General features: G+C 43.5%; 1 protein-coding gene across 2 annotated transcripts in view; it reads left to right on the top strand.

Annotated features, from left to right (window-relative positions):
* c2cd3 (C2 domain containing 3 centriole elongation regulator) overlaps positions 1–11,583 on the top strand; it is a 133,194-nt gene extending 121,611 nt beyond the window's left edge. For both annotated transcript variants that reach the window (XM_048532594.2, XM_048532593.2), the window contains exon 33: positions 8,494–11,583. In XM_048532594.2, coding sequence (XP_048388551.2) covers positions 8,494–8,634 — 141 coding nt within the window. In that variant the 3' untranslated portion in view covers positions 8,635–11,583. The remainder of the gene's footprint in view (positions 1–8,493) is intronic.
* The last annotated feature ends 7,746 nt before the right edge of the window (positions 11,584–19,329 follow it).

Here is a 19,329-nt window from a genome sequence, read left to right as displayed (position 1 = left end):
TATTATGCAATTTACCAAATGTTGAATTGAATTGTGAAAATAATATTTTGAGCTATTATTTCATTTTCCTCCCCATTTGGTTTCTTCATTGCTACTTGTCTATTGTTTGTTATACCTCAGAATTAATATTGTTTCACATCCATGTTTTGGCTGGTGCTTTTTCTTTTCTTGGAAAGTGATCCATTCTGTTCACCCAAACTCTTCCTCCTAAACCCAACCCAGCAACTGTTCATTTCTTAATCTGTCTTTCACCCACCTCAACTCCTCAAATTCTGCCAAATGTATCAATACACCAATGTTTTCCTTTTCTCCTGTTGCCATCCAAGGCTTCAATCACATTGAGCAAGCCCAAAGTTACCTCTGTGCCACTTAATACACTCCAGTGGATACACCGTGAGATTTTGTTATTGTTTAATAAAAATTAATAATGATTGGAAGCTTATTCTCATGTTTTTCAATTATCCTCTAACCCCTGGTGCCTGGTCAAGGCTAACTTTTCAATTTGCCACATTTATTACTGCCGCACTGCAGGCACAGTCGGCAGAAGAACAAGTATAGCACCATTCCACATTTTTGGCTGAAGTGTACACTCTCTCGTGGACAGTGTTCTTTTTGTCTATGACCTGTTGTGGACAATTGGTATCAATATCCTTTTGGTTACCGTTCATCAGAAACTGAAGTGGGCAAGCAATAAATACTGTGGCTCCTGAACACGCCAGAGACTGGGAATTCTGTGATGAGTAACTCACTGCCTGTATCCCCAAAACGTGTCTACCATTTGCAAGGCATTTATCAGTAGTGTGATGGAATTCTGCCCACTCAGTTTGATGAGTGCAGTTCCAACAATACTCAAAAAGTTCGACACCATCCGAAACAAAGTAGAGTACTTTATTTGCACTCTGTTTAACACCTTCATGGTTCACTGTTGTATCACTGACACACATTGGCAGCAATGTGTACCATCTGCATGGTGCACTGGAAGAATTCACCAAGGACCCTTTTGACAGCATCTTCCAAACCTCTACCACTTAGAAGGACAAGGGAAGCAGATGCAGGGAAATACTATCATATGCAAGATTCCCTCTAAGCAACATATCCTGATTTGGAGCTAAATCAATGTTCCTTCACCATTCCTGGGTCAAAATCTGGAACTGTCCCTTTCAACATTGTGGGTACATGCACTACATAGACTGCAGCAGTTCAAGAAGGTAGCTCACCGCTACCTTCTCATGTGCAATACAGTGTGGAGCTGGAGGAAGACAGCAGATCAGGCAGCTTCAGAGGAGCAGGAGAGTCAACGTTTCAGGTCAGGACGCTTCATCAGGACTGGGGAGAGGGAAGGGAGCTTGGAAATAAATAGAGGTAGGAGGAGTGAGGCTGGGGGGGAAGATAGATGGGATGGTGATAGATGGATGCAGGTAGGGGTAGTGGGGATTGGTCAGTAGGAAGGGTGGGGTGGATAGGTGGGAAGGAAGTTGGACAAGTTGTGCCAGGTCAAAGAGGCAAGGAAGGGAGGGAGGGTTGGACTTGTGATGAAGGCAGGGGTGGGAAGATTTTGAAACTGGTAAATTCTGTGTTCAGGCTATCGGGCTGTAGGCTCCTGAGGCGGAATATGAGGTGTTGTTCCTCCAGTTTACATGTGGCATTATTGTGGCACTGGAGGAGGCCCAGGATGGACATGTCACCAAGGGAGTGGGAGGGGGAGGTAAAATGGTTGACAGTCTGAAGGTGTTGTTGATTATAGTGTACAAAGTGTAGATGCTCCATGAATTGGTCACCCAAATCTGTGCTTGGTCTCACTGTTGTAGAGGAGTCACATCAGGAGCAATGGATGCAGTAGACCAAGTTGGAGGATGTACAGGGGAACCCTTGTCAGATATAGAAGATTTCTCTTGGGCCTTGGATGGAGGTGAGAAGGGAGGTATGGGCAAGTATAGCACATCCTGCGGTTGCTAGGAAAGTTGCTGGGTGTGGTGGGGTTGGTGGGCTGTGTGGAAGAATGAGGGGGCTGCAGAATGAGCAGTCCCCAGGAAGGGTGGGGAGGGAAATATGTCTTTGGTGGTGGGGTCAGATTGTAGGTGACAGAAATGGCAGGGAATGATGCGCTCTATCGCCCCTCAATTTGTAGCTATGCCCCCTCGTACAAGCTGACGTCATTATCCTCGGAAAAAGACTCTCACTGCCCACCCTTGCTAATCCTTTGATCATCTTGTATGCCTCTATTAAATCCCCTCTTAGCCTTCTTCTCTCCAATGAGAACAGACCCAAGCCCCTCAGCCTTTCTTCATAAGGCCTTCACTCCAGACCAGGCAACATCCTGGTAAGTCTCCTCTGCACCTTTTCCAATGCTTCCACATCCTTCCTGTAATGGGACGACCAGAACTGCGCGCAATATTCCAAGTGAGGCCGCACTAGCATTTTGTACAGTTGCAGCATAACATCACGGCTCCAGAACTCAATCCCTCTCCCAATAAAACCTAACACACCGTAAGCCTTCTTAACAGCACTATCAACCTGGGTGGCAACTTTCAGGGATCTATGTACGTGGACACCATGATCCCTCTGCACATCCACACTACCAAGAATCGTCCCATTGACCCAGTATTCTGCCTTCCTATTATTCTTCCCAAAGTGAATCACCTCACATTTATCCACATTGAACTCCATTTCCCACCTTTCAGCCCAATTCTGCAGTTTATCCAAGTCTCCCTGCAACATTCTTCCACACTGTCCACCACTCCACCGACTTCAGTGTCATCTGCAAACTTACTAACCCATCCACCTATGCCTGCGTCCAAGTCATTTATAAAAATGACAAACAGCAGTGGCCCCAAAACAGATCCTTGAGCCACACCACTAGTAACTGGACTCCAGGCTGAATATTTTCCATCAACGACCACTCGTTGCCTTCTTACAGAAAGCCAGTTTCTAATCCAAACTGCTAAATCTCCCTCAATCCCATGCCTCTGCATTTTCTCCAATAGCCTACCATGTGGAATCTAATCAAAAGCTTTACTGAAGTCCATGTACACCATGTCAACTGCCCTACCTTCATCCACATGTTTGGTCACCTTCTCAGAAAACTCAATGAGGTTTGTGAGACACGACCTGCCCTTGACAAATCCATGTTGACTATCTCCAATCAAGTTGTTGCTTGCTAGATGATTATAAATCCTATCTCTTATAATCCTTGCCAGAACTTTTCTTACAACAGACGTAAGTCTCACAGGTCTGTAATTACCTGGGTCATCTCTACTGCCCTTCTTGAACAAGGGCACAACATTTGCAATCCTCCAGTCCTTTGGTACTAAACCTGTAGACAATGACGACTCAAAGATCAAGGCCAAAGGCTCCGCCACCTCCTCCCTAGCTTCCCAGAGAATCCTCGGAAAAGTCCCATCCGGCCCAGGGGATTTATCTACCTTCACGCCTTCTAGAATTGATAACACCTCCTCCTTACTAACCTCAATCCTTTCAATTCTAGTAGCCCGTAACTCCGTCTTCTCCTCTACAATATTCTCCCTTTCCTGAGTGAAAACAGATGAGAAATATTCGTTTAGCACCTCTCCGATCTCCACAGGGTCCACACACAACTTCGCACTTCTGTCTTTGGCTCTATTCCTACCCTAGCCAACCTCTTATTCCTCACATACCTATAGAAAGCTTTAGGATTCTCCTTTATTCTACCTGCTAATGTCTGCTCATGTCCCCTCCTTGCTCTTCTTAACTCTCTCTTTAAATCCTTCCTAGCTAATCTGTAATTCTCCATCGCCTCATCTGAGCCATCTCGTCTCATCATCACATAAGCCTCCCTCTTCCGCTTAACAAGAGATACAATTTTCTTAGTAAACCACAGTTTTCTTACCTTATCACTTCCTCCCTACCTGACAGGGACATACCTTTCAAGGAGGCGCATTATCTGTTCCTTAAACCAGCTCCACATTTCAATTGCCCCCATCCTCTGCATTTTGCTACCCCATTTTAAGCTTCCTAAGTCTTGCATTATAATTGCCCTTCCCCCATCTATAACTCTTGCTCTGTGGCACGTTCCTGTCCCTTTCCATCGCTAAACTAAACGTAACTAAATTATGGTCACCTTCTCCAAAGTGCTCACCTACCACTAAATAAAACACCTGGCCTGGTTTGTTACCAAGTACCCTCCAGTGTGGCCTCCCCTCTTGTCAGCCCTTCGACGTACTGTGTCAGGAAACTGTCCTGCACATATTGGACAAAAACTGATCTATCCGACGTACTGGAGTTATAGCAATTCCAGTCAATGTTAGGGAAGTTAAAATCTCCCTTAATGACCACCTTGTTCCTTTCACTCCTGCCCAGAATCGTTTTGCCAATCCTCTCCTCCACATCCCTGGAACTTTGCAGAGGCCTATAAAAAAAAACTCCCAGTAGTATGACCTCTCTCCTGTTTCTGACCTCCGCCCATACCACCTCAGTGGACGAGTCCTCGTCAAAAGTTCTTTCAGCCACTGTTATACTGTCCTTGACTAACAAAGCCACACCTCCCCTCTTTTACCACCTCCCTGATCTTTATAAAAGATCTAAACCTTGGAACCTGCAACATCCATTCCTGACCCTGCTCTATCCATGTCACCGAAATGGCCACAACATCGAAGTCCCAGGTCCCTATCCATGCTGCAAGCTCACCTATCTTATTCTGGATACTCCTGGCGTTGAAGTAGAGACACTTCAAACCAGCTTGCTGTCTGCCAGTACACTCCTGTGACATCCTGCCCATGTCTTCCCTACTGTCTTCCTCTTGTATACTGCAACTACACCTCAGTTTCCCATCCCCCTGCTGAGCTAGTTTAAATCCACCCAAATAGCACTAGCAAATTTCCCACCTAGGATATTAGTACCCCTCTGGTTCAAGTGGAGACCGTCCTGTTTGTAGAAGTTCCACCTTTCCCAGAATGAGCCCCAATTGTCCATGTACCTGAAGCCCTCCCTCTTGCACCATCCCTGCAGCCACGTGTTCAGCTGAAATCTCTCCCTGTTCTTCGCCTCGCTATCACGTGGCATGGGTAACAAACCAGAGATAACCACTCTGTTTGTTCTACCTCTCAGCTTCCACCCTAGCTCCCTGAAATCCTGCCGGACATCCTATCCCTCTTTCTACCTATGTTGTTGGTATCTACGTGGACCACGACTTGGGGCTCGTCACCCTCTCCCTTCAGGACCCCAAAGACACGATCCGAGACATCACAGACCCTGGCACCTGGGAGGCAACACACCAACAGTGAGTCTCCTTCGTTCCCGACAAACCTTCTATCCTACCTTCTAACTATTGAGTCCCCAATGATGAACGATGATAGACATTTAGGAGATATTCAATTCTTCCTTATTAAAATACATTCCAGAGAGAAAGAAAGATCCTAAGAAGTTGGAAATAAATCAGTGGCTAAGCGGGGAGGTTAAAGATGGTATAAAAACAAAACTAAGGCAACTATATTGCAAAAGTCAGTGGCAGGCTGGAGGATTCATAAACTTTTAAAGATCAACATAGGGTCACTTTTAGAAAAAGTGAAAAAAGAGCAAAGCCATTCACTGGCTGGGCCAGAATTTATTGCCTGACCCTAGCTGCTCTGGCTTTGAGATTATGACAGAAAACTAGTGCAAAATATGAAACGTAGCAAAACTTTCCATAAGTACATAAAAAGGAAGAAAGTATCTGGTTCTCCCCTTCCCCCACTGCATCCCAAAACCAGCCCAGCTCATCCCCTACCCCCAGTGCATCCCAAAACTAGCCCAGCCTGTCTCCGCTTCCCTAACCTGTTCTTCCTCTCACCCATCCCTTCCTCCCACCTCAAGCCGCACCTCCATTTCCTACCTACTACCTCATCCTGCCTCCTTGACCTGTCTGTCTTCCCTGGACTGACCTATCCCCTCCCTACCTCCCCACCTATACTCACCTCTCCACCTATCTTCTTTTCTCTCCGTCTTCTGTCCGCTTCCCCCTCTCTCCCTATTTATTACAGAACCCTCTCCCCATCCCCCTCTCTGATGAAGGGTCGAGGTCCGAAACATCAGCTTATGTGCTCCTGAGATGCTGCTTGGCCTGTTGTGTTCATCTAGCTTCACACTTTGTTTTCCAAGTTCTCGGGTCCTGATGGCCTACACCCCAGGGTCTTAAAGAAAGTGGCAGCAGAGATAATGGATGCACGGTTATAATATTTCAAAATTCCCTGGATGTGGGAACCTTCCAAGTGGATTGAACAAATGCTAATGCAACTCTTTTATTCAATAAGGGAGGGAGGCAGAAAGTAGAAAACTATAGACCTGTTAGTTTAAAGTTAGTCATTGGAAAATAATTTGGATCCGTCATTTAGGAAGCAGCGACAGGATATTTGGAAAGTTAGCATGGTTTTATAAATGGTAAATTGTGTTTATGTAAGCCCTCCTGTCCAATTAGCAGCTAACCCTTTAACCTCACCATCTGCATGGGCTCATTACTCCTGTGGCCTTGCTTACTGACAAGGCATCCCTGTCGACTTCCCAAATACCTCTTTCAACCTCACTTCCTGCTACCTTTGTCCATTAATTTAAAAATGTATAAGTTGCTTACAGTTGCACCCTCAAACTACTAGCTGTCTTAGGATCAGAAATGCGATTTGCACAATGAAGCAAGAGCTATAACTGAGGTACTAAATTCAGAAATACTCAGTTCATTTTGATCTGTCATTACCAAGCAAGATAATGCTACCCAGGCCATATTGTTTGTTTGTGTATGTGTTGGCGAAGAAGGGGGAGATGAAACATTCAGTCACTGTTAGAGTTTAAAATAAGGAGAAGGAATTGGATTGGCTATCTGTACTTAAAATTGACAGGACACTAGGACCAGATGCAATAAATCTAAAGATACTGATGGAAGTGAGAAATTTCTTCTAAAAATTCATTCATGGGATGACGGCATTGCGGGCTAGGCCAGCATTTATTACCCAGAGGGCAGTTACGAGTAAACCACATTGCTGTGGGTTTGGAGTCACATGTAGGCCAGAAAAGGTAAGGATGACAGTTTCCTCCCCTAAAGAGCATTAGTGAACCAGATCGGTTTTTCTGACAACTGACAATGAATTCACTGTCATCATTAGACTCTTAATTCCAGATCTCAAATTCCACCAGCTGCTGTGGCTGGATTCAAACCCGGTTCCTAGAACGTTACCTGAGTTTCTGGATTAACAGTCCGGCAGTAATACCACTAGACCATTGCCCCACCCCAACCCCCAGAGATCCTGGAAATTTTTTTTTCCAGTTTTTCTTAAGACGGGAGAGTTGCAAACATTATATCCTTGTTCAAAAATGGTGTAAGGATTAACTAAGCAAATACAAACTGGTCAGCTTAAATTTCAGTGGGTTGGAAACTTCTAGAAACAATAAATCGTGACAAATACATGATAGCTAGGGAGAGCCAGCATGGATTTTTTAAGTGAAGATCGTATTTATCTAACTTGCTGGAGTTTTGTGAAGAAGTGACAAAGAAGTTGGTTGAGGTGTGAAGGGACTTCCAAAAGGCATTCTATAAAGTGTGGTATAAGAGGCTTGTGAGCAAAGTAAGATCTCATGGGCTAAAAGGCACAGTAGGAGCATGGATTCAAAATTGGCTGAGTTATGGGAAACAGAGTAACAGTTAACACATGATTTTCAGGCTGAGAAAGGTTAACACTGGAGTTCCCCTTGGGTCTGTGTTAAGATTTACTTTTCCTGATATAAATAAATTATCTACACTTTAGTGTGTGATGCACAAATTTCAAAATTTGTAAGGGATACAAACCTGGAAGCATTACAAACTGAGAAGTGTGGTGTAGAAATTCTAATCGACATGAGATAGGTGGTACAGTGGCTCAGAGGTTAGCACTGTTATCTCACAGTGCCCGGGCCTCTGGTTCGATTCCAGCCTTGGGTGACTGTCTGTGTGGAGTTTACACATTCTCTCTGTGTGTGCATTTCCACCGGGTGCTCTGGTTTCCTCTCACATTCCAAAGAAGTGCAGGTTAGGTAGATTGGTCATGTTAAATTGCCCATAGTGTCCAAGGATATAGAGGTTAGTTGAATTAGCCATGGGAAATATACGGAATTGGGGTCGGATGTTCTTCGGAGGGTTGGTGGGACTCAGTGGGCCAAAAGCACTGCTTCTACACTGCAGGGTTCCATGATTCTATGAGGCAACTTGATAGAGTGGGTGGATAGATTGGAGATTAATTTGATGTGGAGAAGTTTTGTTCATACATTTTGATACGAAGAACATGGTGAGACCATAAAAATAAATAAAACAATTCTAAAGAGTTTGCAGGAGCACAGGGACCTTAGTGTACGTGTTCATCAGTAATTAAAGGTGGCAGAACAGGCAAATAAAACATAGAGCATTCTGGGCAATATTCATTGAGTCGTAGAATGCAAGAATTACAAAGAGAGGAAAGCCACATATGTTTGTTTTTGAATATGTGCCTTCTACAATGTTTCCAAAATTCCTCTTTTCAGAATAAAGTTTCAAGCCTGAACAGAACCAGTTCTCGGCGCAGCAATCGTCAGAAACCAAGATTAATGCCATCAGAACTACCTAAAGAAGAAACGGAAAGAATTGCCAAGATTTTTGCAGGGCACTTTACAGAAGAAAGCTGAAAAAAGTATTTCAGATAATACAATTTTAGAGGTAACATAATTCACGTCCAGAATTGAAGATGTCCACGTAAATTGCCCCTGATTTTCAATGCCGCATTTACAGCTACTTGTTTTTCACTAATGAGACCTCAACAATAAATGCAATAAAGTTTATTACCATTGATACCAATTTGCCTCTGGAAGGGAAGCACAAACATGGTTATCATGTTTTATTGCATATCAGTTCAGCCTATTTGGTCCACAAGCTCTGCTTTCTTATTAATTATAGTGCATGGAAATTCTACTTCAGACGGAAGTACAAGCTTTGAATTTCCATCTTCCTCATTATCAATGGAAATTTATCTTCCTTCTCCCACATCATCATAAGTGATGTGCTAAGCAGCCTAGAACAGATGATGTTGGGGCAGTGTTAAGCATACGGCACAGATCAGCAAGACAGTACCTTTTTTTACACTCCCTACTTTGTAAAACACGGAAATAGTAAAGCTACAGCACTTATTTCAATGCAGTATTTTCATTGCCCACTTGTAAGAATTTTCAATCATTTATTTCTGGTACATATGATCTATTTGATTAGCTCAAATTGCATAAGCAATCTCTTCCTGTCTTCTAAATCTTTACAATGAGATTTTTACCTTAGCTGTACAAAATTCTGGTGCTTGCACTGGGGAAGAATCTCACTCATGAATTCACAGAAATACCTAAGTAACTGGACCAGGTACGCTGAATGTGTGAACCTGAACACTTGGAATATAGAAAAGTATCAGATGGACAGGGGTATCATTACATTAAAATAAATGAACTTATGGTATTGGTCTGTTGTACATTTTGGGGGGGGGGAAACTATTGAACAGACCGCTTGTTTCAGGATGAATTGGTAGAGATCAGCAATGGGTAATTGTTTTATTCCTCTTCACAATATAATTGTTGCAATTCTAGGTGCATTCTCCAAACTGCTGTTTACTTTGCAAAAAGACTATTGTGCAGGAACAAATGAACCAGGTCTTAAACACGTGTTACTTTCTTCAAACCTCTAATCCAGTTTGGTTGTCTGTTTGAGAAATAGTTTTTTTTAACACTGTTATATTGGGCCATATATTAAGGGAGAGCCACAGTCCCCTGGGGTGTATTCACAAAAGCAAATATTGACTCCTTTCCTGTGCTTCAGTTTTAACATCAGTCTACAATATCAATCTGCAATGTATTTGTTTGATCTTTACTTAATAGGAAAGAGAAAGATTACTCAGTACCTTTCAGGTATACACTTGGTAATATTGTTTTGTAGTGCCAATGAGAAGCGAATTGGACCACTACTAATAAGTTATTACTAATAGTAATATTGTAGTATAGTAAAATAGGAGCAGGAAGAGGCCATTCAGTTTCTTAAGGCTGCCCTACCATTCAAAAAGGTAATGATGGTTCTGCCCAGACCTCAACCCCTCTTTAATGCTTCATAGGCTCCAACTCCCTGATATTTCAAAAATATATCTTTCTCTTTAAGTACTTTGTGAGGGAGACTGCACAATTCTCTGGGATAGAGAATTCTTGATATTCTCTACTTTCTGGGAGAAGAAATTACTTGGCATCCCAGTTTTAAATGAGGCCCCTTATTCTGTAACTATGTTCCTTAGTTCGAGGTTAACTCATTAGTGGAGTATATATTAAGGTTCTTGCGAAGATTTGTAGCTTGGATTGTGGGTGAGGTTGTTGATTTGCTCGCCGAGCTGGTTGGCAATAAGTTCAGACGTTTCGTCACCATGCTAGGTAACATCATCAGTGTGGCCTCCAATGAAGCAATGTTGTTCTACTCCACTTAGAATTTATATGATCTGGTCTGTTGAGGTGCTTTGTGTCATTTCCAGTTCTTTTTTGCAAGGATTTGTATATGGGATCTAATTCCACATGTTTATTGATAGCATTACGGGTGGAGAACTAGGCTTCTAGGATATATACAAACTCTTACAAAAAAGGACTGGAAGTAACACAAAGCACCAACAGACCGGATCAGGGAAATACTAAGCAGAGAAGAACTACATCGCTTCATCGGTGGCTATACTGATGATGTTGCCTGGCATGGTGACAAAACATCTGAACTACAACCAATCACCTAGGCAAGCAAGTCAACAACCTCATCTTCTTAATATCTTCCCTGTCAAGCCTCCTAAAATCACCCCTCATTCTTCTAAGCTTTAATGGATAACCTGTTTAACCATAAGTAAATCCCTGCATTCAGAACTCAGTCTGCTGAACTGCCTTCCGTTACAAAATATTCTTTTTCAAATACAGGGACCACAGCTGTATGAGTACTCCCAAGTGCAGTCACGCCAACACCCTGTACAATTGGAATGAGACTTCCCTATTTTTAAGCTCCAACCCCATCACACAAGGCCAAAATTCCATTTGCCTGCTTAATTACTTGCTGTACCTGTATGCCCATGTTTTGTGTTTCATATACAATAACACACTGTGCTGCACATTTTTGGAATCTGTCTCAATTTATATCAGTCTTTCTTTTTTATTTTTCCTGACAAAGTGCATTACCTCACACTTCCCTACATTAAACTCCATCTGCTGAGATTTACCCTCTTGCTCTGCCTAACTACATCCCCTACAGATTTCTGATATCCTCATCATAAAATACCTCCCTGACTATTAGTGTCAGCAAATTTGGGTACATTGCACTCTGCTTTATGTTCTTTAAATAAGGTCTGATTATGTGCTGTTTAAAGGTGCAGAATGTCAAATTCATAGGGCAGTTGTGTGCATACTTCTTTGTAAATGAGTGAGAGAGCTTCATTTAGTTGGGTATTGTTTTAATCTATTTGTATTTGTATGAAATTAAATATCGTATAGTAAGCCTGTTAAATTTTAACATTCTTTTGTATCGGTCAGAATTACGTCTTTGGTTTTTCAGAAATATTGCAATGTAATAAATTATTTTTCAATGTGGTATTTTTTGTTTTCTTTGACACACAGTTGTCTGATTTACTGAAACCATTTGAAACATTCTGTTGATCTGATTGACTTTTGTTAGGAATAGGAACCTGCTCCATCACTCAGTTACATCATTGTTAATCTTCTACTGTCAGTGCTGTTTTCCTACACTATTCTCTGATGTTTTCAAAATCTAGGAAATCATTGACCTCTGTTTTAAACATAATGATTAAGCCATGTAGCCCCTTGGGGCTAGATGATTCCAAGATTCACCACCCTCTGAGTGAAGAAATTCCTCCTGATCTCAGATCTGAATGGCTTGCCTCTTATCCTGAGACAGTGCCCCTTGATTCTAGATCCTGTGCTCAGGGAAACATTTCCATCAATCTACTCTGTTAGACGTACAAGGACTTTGTGAGTTTCAATGTGATAATTTTCCATTCTTCCAAATTTTATTGGACTTTATATCACGAAAGATACTCTAAAATAACAGGTATGCTTAATATTGTAATTAGCACTAGATAAATTTTTACATTATTGTTCATAGTGGATATCTTTATACATGTAAACACTGGCTATCTTTGTATAGTTTATACAAGATGTCAATTTATCAGTTTCTAAAATACATGATTAATTAATCTCACTAGATGTTGCAGGCTCCACCCTTTGTTCTGCAAGTGTACCCAATCTTTATACATTTTATACATAAATTAATTCATGAATGTTTACCGCTCCTGATCATTGTAACAAGTAGAATTTTGATTTGTGTCTACAGTTCCTCCCGTTGAATTTCTGATCTCCAGATTTCCAGCATCTGTTCTTGTTTGAGATTTAGAGCCATTGGCCCATCAAGTCTACACTGACGTATCTACACTAAAACCACTTTCCAACACTTGTCATTATATCCAAGACTTTGGGCCATTCCCAGTGTTCATCCATTTATCTTTTAAAGTTGGTGAGGTTTCCCACTGCTCTTATCCTTTAAAGCTATGCATTCCAGATTCCCACCATCCTTCAGCTGAGGGGAACAGCTGCTTTCTAGCCACTGTTTCCACGCCGCTCATAATCTTATACACCTCAATCAAGTCCCACCACCTAAGCTTTCACGAAAATAATCTGAGTTTATCCAGCCTCCCTTTGCAGCTGAAATTCTCCACCAATGGTGAATCTCCTTTGTACCTCCTACAGTATAATCACATCCTTCCAATAGTGCAGTGACCAGAACTGTACATAGTACTTCAGCTGTGGTCTAACCAAAGTTCTGTACAGCTCCAACATTACCTCTTGCTCTTATAATCTATACTGTGACTGATAAAAGCAAGTGTTCGATTTGCCTCCTTAACCAATCTATTATTCTGTCATGTTGCCATTAGGTATCTATGGACAAGTACCTGAAGACCCCCTTCCTCTGAGATTCCTACAGTCTTGGCATTCATTAAGTACTCCTTTGCCTTATTACTTCCAAAGTGCATTACCTCACACATTTCAGGATTAACTACCATGTGCCTATCAGACCATCCATTTTATATCTTCCTGTAACCTACGACATTGCGCATTGTCAACTACAAGGCCAACTTTTTCATCATATGCAAACATAGTTATTGTCAATCCACACCTCACCCGTGAAACTCTTCATCTTGTTTATATCAAGGGACCCAGAACTGAGCCTGTGGTATGTCATTGTACACTGAACTCCAATCACACAAACAACCTTCTACCACCACCCTCTGTCTCCTGTCACCAAGCCAATTTTGAATCCATCTTGGCAAGTTACTCTGGATCCCATGTGCTTTTACCTTCTTTATCAGCATTCCATGTGGGACTTGTCAAAGGCTTTACTGAAATCCATATGAAATATAACAACTGCACTACTTTCATTGACAGACCTGGTCACCTCTTCAAAAAATTCAATCAAATTATGACTTTTCTCTCAAAAACCTATGCTAAATATCCCTATTCAATTCTTACTTCTCCAAGTGAAGATTAATTCTCTCTTTCAGAATTTTCTCCATAATTTCCCTATGACTGATGTGAGAATGGTCTGTAATTCCCTGATTTATCCCTCCCATCCTTTTTGAAAAGTGGAGCCACATTAGCTGCCCTCCAGTCCTCTGGGTCATCCTCTGTGGCCACAAAGGAATTAAAAATTTGGGACGGGGCCCCTTTGATTACCTCCCTCACCTCTCGCAGTAGCCTTGGTACAACTCATTTGGACCTGAGGATTTGACCATTTTTACACCCACCAAAACATCCAATATCTCCTTGTTTCTTTTGCTCAAGATCCTCACAGTCCTTTTCTGTAAATTCAATCCCTGCATCCCCCCTGCCCCAAGTGAAGACAGATGCAAAAGTACTCCTTTCACGCTGCTCTTGAGTCTTGTGACTCCACACACACACATTGTTCTCTTGGTCCCTGATGTGCCCAACTCTTTCCCTGGTTATACTTTCCTCCTTCATTTACTTACAAAATATTTTTTGGATTCTTCTGAATTTTACTTGCCAGTGTTTTACTATACCATCTCTTTGCTCTCCTAGGTGCTTTCTTAAGTTGCCCCCCCGAACTTTCTAAACTTCCACTGGGGCCTGTATTCATTACTAAAAGCCTCTCTTTTCCTTCTAATCCTGAATATTCCTAGACATCCAGGGTTCTCTAGTTTTGTTGCTCCTACATTTTGTCCTAAAGAGAATATGTTGGGTCTGTACGCTCCTCATTTCCTTTTTAAATGTTTCGTACTATTCCACTGTAGATTTTCCCACAAGTAACTGTTCCCAGTCTATTCTGCCCAGATCCTACCTTATTTTAATTCAATATGCCTTGCCCCAAACCAAAACCCTTTGTTGCAGACCATCTTTTTCATTTCCCATGACATTTAAAATGGTGCTGTGGTCGCTATCACTAAATGTTCCCAATACTGTCACTGGCTTTGTTCCCCAAAATTAGTTCCAGCACAGCACCATCCTTGGTTGGATCTTCTACGTGTTGATATAAAAAAAAAACCCTGAATACATTTCAAGAAATCTGCACTCTCTAATGCCTTTGCACTATGACTATCCTGATTAATTTGAGTAATGTATCAGTATTCCCTTGGACTTTTGCCAAAACCCCCTAGTGCAGCTGATCCACCCATCGTGAAGTGAATTTTGCTCTTCCCGGAGGAACCTTCACTGTCATTGTTTTCCAACACAGAAAAATGGATACCAAGCGGGATGGCCTCTGGGGCTTTCTTCTCTGCTCACCTGGCCCCTTCTCTCTGCCTGTTGGTCACCCATTCCCTATCTGCCTGAAGCTTCTTAAACTGCAGGATGAGTACCTCTGAAAATGAGTGATCCAGGTAGCCCTCAACTTCATGGAAGCACCCCTGTACCTCCAGCCAATGCACAAGCTGTCAAACTGGAGGCACTTCACACAGATTTAGTCATCCAGACTGTTAAAAGCAGCTAGGAATTAGGAATTCCCACTTGCTACAGATGGTATAACACATTACCTTTAACTGAATATGGTAGGGGAATTGAAGGCAAAGCACCTCACATTTAAGAGTACAGGAAAGAAGGAGCTAAGCTAGATCCAAATGTACAAAAAAGACTTAGAGAGTGTAGGTGGGGAGGTAGGGAGGGGACAGGTCAAGGAGGTGGGATGAGGTTAGTAGGTAGCTGGGGGTGCGGCTTGGGGTGGGAGGAAGGGATGGGTGAGAGGAAAAACCGGTTAGGGAGGCAGAGACAGGTTGGACTGGTTTTGGGATGCAGTGGGTGGGGGGGGGGGGGGGGAAGAGCTGGGCTGGTTGTGTGGTGCAGTGGGGGGAGGGGATGAACTGGGCTGGTTTAGGGATGCAGTAGGGGAAGGGGAGATTTTGAAACTGGTGAAGTCCACATTGATACCATATGGCTGCAGGGTTCCCAGGCGGAATATGAGTTGCTGTTCCTGCAACCTTCGGGTGGCATCATTGTGGCAGTGCAGGAGGCCCATGATGGACATGTCATCTAGAGAATGGGAGGGGGAGTGGAAATGGTTTGCGACTGGGAGGTGCAGTTGTTTGTTGCGAACTGAGCGGAGGTGTTCTGCAAAGCCGTCCCCAAGCCTCCGCTTGGTTTCCCCAATGTAGAGGAAGCCGCACCGGGTACAGTGGATGCAGTATACCACATTAAGCAGAGGTTCACCTGCACATCTGCCAATGTGGAATGTCATCTTGGGGCCTGGGATGGGGGTGAGGGAGGAGGTGTGGGGACAAGTGTAGCATTTCCTGCGGTTGCAGGGGAAGGTGCCGGGTGTGGTGGGGTTGGAGGGCAGTGTGGAGTGAACAAGGGAGTCACGGAGAGAGTGGTCTCTCCAGAAAGCAGACAGGGGAGGGGATGGAAAAATGTCTTGGGTGGTGGGGTCGGATTGTAAATGGCGAAAGTGTCGGAGGATAATGCGTTGTATCCGGAGGTTGGTAAGGTGGTGTGTGAGAACGAGGGGGATCCTCTTGGGGCGGTTGTGGGGTGTGAGGGATGTGTCGCGGGAAACGCGGTCAAGGGCGTTCTCGATCACCGTGGGGGGAAAGTTGCGTTCCTTAAAGAACTTGGACATCTGGGATGTGCGGGAGTGGAATGCCTCATCGTGGGAGCAGATGCGGCGGAGGCGGAGGAATTGGGAATAGGGGATGGAATTTTTGCAGGAGGGTGGGTGGGAGGAGGTGTATTCTAGGTAGCCGTGGGAGTCGGTGGGCTTGAAATGGACATCAGTTACAAGCTGGTTGCCTGAGAGGTCCAGGAAGGTGACGGATGTGCTGGAGATGGCCCAGGTGAACTGAAGGTTGGGGTGGAAGGTGTTGGTGAAGTGGATGAACTGTTCGAGCTCCTCTGGGGAGCAAGAGGCGGCGCCGATACAGTCATCAATGTACCGGAGGAAGAGGTGGGGTTTGGGGCCTGTGTAGGTGCGGAAGAGGGACTGTTCCACGTAACCTACAAAGAGGCAGGCATAGCTGGGGCCCATGGCCACCCCCTTAGTCTGTAGGAAGTGGGAGGAGTCAAAGGAGAAGTTGTTGAGTGTGAGGACGAGTTCAGCTAGGCGGATGAGAGTGTCGGTGGAGGGGGCCTGCGGGACAGGAAGAAGTGGAGGGCCTTGAGGCCATCTCTATGCGGAATGCAGGTGTACAGGGACTGGACGTCCATGGTGAATATGAGGTGTTGGGGGCCAGGGAATTGGAAGTCCTGGAGGAGGTGGAGGGCGTGGGTGGTGTCACGGACGTAGGTGGGGAGTTCCTGGACCAAAGGGGAGAAAATGGAGTCTAGATAGGTGGAGATGAGTTCGGTGGGGCAGGAGCAGGCTGAGACGATGGGTCGACCAGGGCAGGCAGGTTTGTGGATTTTGGGAAGGAGATAGAAACGGGCCGTGCGGGGTTGGGGAACAATGAGGTTGGAGGCTGTGGGTGGGAGGTCCCCTGAGGTGATGAGGTCGTGAATGGTGTTGGAGATGATGGTTTGGTGCTCGGGTGTGGGGTCATGATCGAGGAGGCGGTAGGAGGTGGTGTCGGAGAGTTGGCGTCTGGCCTCGGCGATGTAGAGGTCAGTGCGCCATACTACCACTGCGCCACCCTTGTCTGCGGGTTTGATGGTGAGGTTGGGGTTGGAGCGGAGGGAGCGGAGGTTAAGGCTAGTTCTATTTAAAGTACATAGAAAAGTACTACAGTAAACTTCTGAAGTCACAAAAATTACATCCCTGAAAAGTGAATCTCTCAGTCCTTGATTCCCAAATCCTGCCTCCTGTTGAGTGAGAAATGGAGGGTTCCAAAACTTACTTCTGTCAATTATTATTTCCTTGAAGTTGAAAGAATGTCTTCCAAATAAATGAGGTTCTCTCTGACAATTAACCATGTATTCCCACATATGAGAAACCACTCAGATTAATTCTTGAAACAAATACAAAATTACACTAGTTACAATTCTACTAGTTACAAGTTTTAATTCAGTTTTTTGGATTTATATCAGTAATGAAATCTTGGTTGATTTTTATTTGGTATCCTAGACCTGTGCTAACTTGTGATTCAAGTGTGAATGCACCTGCTTGTAATTAATTATGTGCTTTAGTCTAACACAATCAATTAATTTTGAAAATGGCAAATCTGGATGGATAAGTGGATCATCCATTTCCACCCCTCCACAAGAGGAAGAATTATACACAATTGGATAAACCTCTAGTACTGTTTAAGCTCTGTTGAAGTTCTTACATTTTGAAATGTCAGTCTGTCATCTTTTAATGGAGGCTGTAGTATCTTTGAGGCTTTGTTTCCTCTATTGTCCTCAAATCGTTTCCAGCAGTTGATTTATCCACTGTGGCACAGTGGTCCAGGAATTCAATTCATGTGGAGGGTCTCAGTCAATCTTCATAAATCCATCTTTCAAATCCATTCCCCAACCCCACCCCCCACCCAAAAGCCTCTGCCTCCCAGCTAACATGGCCAGGTGGATAACATTTCAGAGGGGCTAGGGCAACTTTGCCAGCTACCAGCTTGTGTAGCAAGCTCTGGAGAGCTGCCGGTCATCCTACATGGAGGACAGTCTGCTGATGACTGTTCAGTTGGAGATCCCTGGGTTTGGCTAGTGGAGCTAGGCCCATGAAGACTGGGAGGAAGTCAATAAAAAAAGTCAAAAAACTTGCAATGCCTAATATTGAGGTAATTCTGCACAGCTGGTTATTTTACACTTTATCAAGACTAAACAGGCAAGAGATTTAACCTTGTACAATAGAAGGGAATGTGAAGGCTACTAGTTTGTGAACAGTCAAGCTAAAAATTACAAAAATTTCCTGCTACTTTAAAACCTCAACACAAAAATTTTCATTGACAGATGTTACTGTAACTAGCTGATTGGACAGGTATTGAAAATCTTCAAGCATTGTAAAAAGAAAAAAGTGCACAAACCAAAAAGAGGGCAGACTGTTTTAGAAAAGAGGCACGAAAGATGGGAGATTCATAGCAGAATTGTGCAAGTCATCTGGCAACACCTCAATGTTGAGAGAAATTCACTGTTATACATCTGCCAAGTAACAATGCAAATTTTCCTCACTAGGCAATTAAGGGAGAGGTTATAATCTTAACTGCATCATTAATGCCTCAAGTCACCTCATTGATCAGCTTCCTGTCTGACCTAACATGCCAAAAAACTAGATATTTCAGTTCTCTGTTGGCAGTGAAGAGCTTTCGTGTTGCTCAGCACTAAGATGATATCTCAGGGTACTATGCATGGGCACCAGCCATATATACTTCTACAGACATTGGCATCCAGTTTTCCCCACCCCCTTGTGAACATCATGACATCCCTCTCATTTGCAGAGCACTGAGGAAGCACAGACCAGCATGTTTAAGGGATTTGCCAATGGTGAAATATTGCTGCATGGATACTTTGCATGAGGAGACAAGTACCCAGCTCAGGGCTTGATCCAGGCTGTATGTCTGCACCACTTGCTTCAGCACCTGGCTGCATGCTCATGGTATCCATGTCTCTGACAAACATCAGCAAGAAATACAGAATGAAGCTCTAGCATTTTGAGCCTAAAAAGAGGTTTTATTCCCAGAAGTTCAAAAAAACTAAAAAAGTTGCCAGAAACTTTTCCCTCTTTTTGCTATTATTAAAAATCACCCCAACTACATCATGAGGCAGAGCAATTGGTTTCAACAGATTAGTGACATTACCACTACTATGCCACCAGCATACAATTGGTGCTGCTAAATTATAACCGTGCTCTGACACCTTCCAGAATAGATGCAGCTAGATTTAACCCTTTGT

Source organism: Stegostoma tigrinum, chromosome 6, assembly GCF_030684315.1.
Source record: "Stegostoma tigrinum isolate sSteTig4 chromosome 6, sSteTig4.hap1, whole genome shotgun sequence".
NCBI classification, from domain to species: domain Eukaryota; kingdom Metazoa; phylum Chordata; class Chondrichthyes; order Orectolobiformes; family Stegostomatidae; genus Stegostoma; species Stegostoma tigrinum.
Note: the sequence above shows the minus strand (reverse complement) of the source record. Positions and strands in the feature narration are given on the sequence as shown.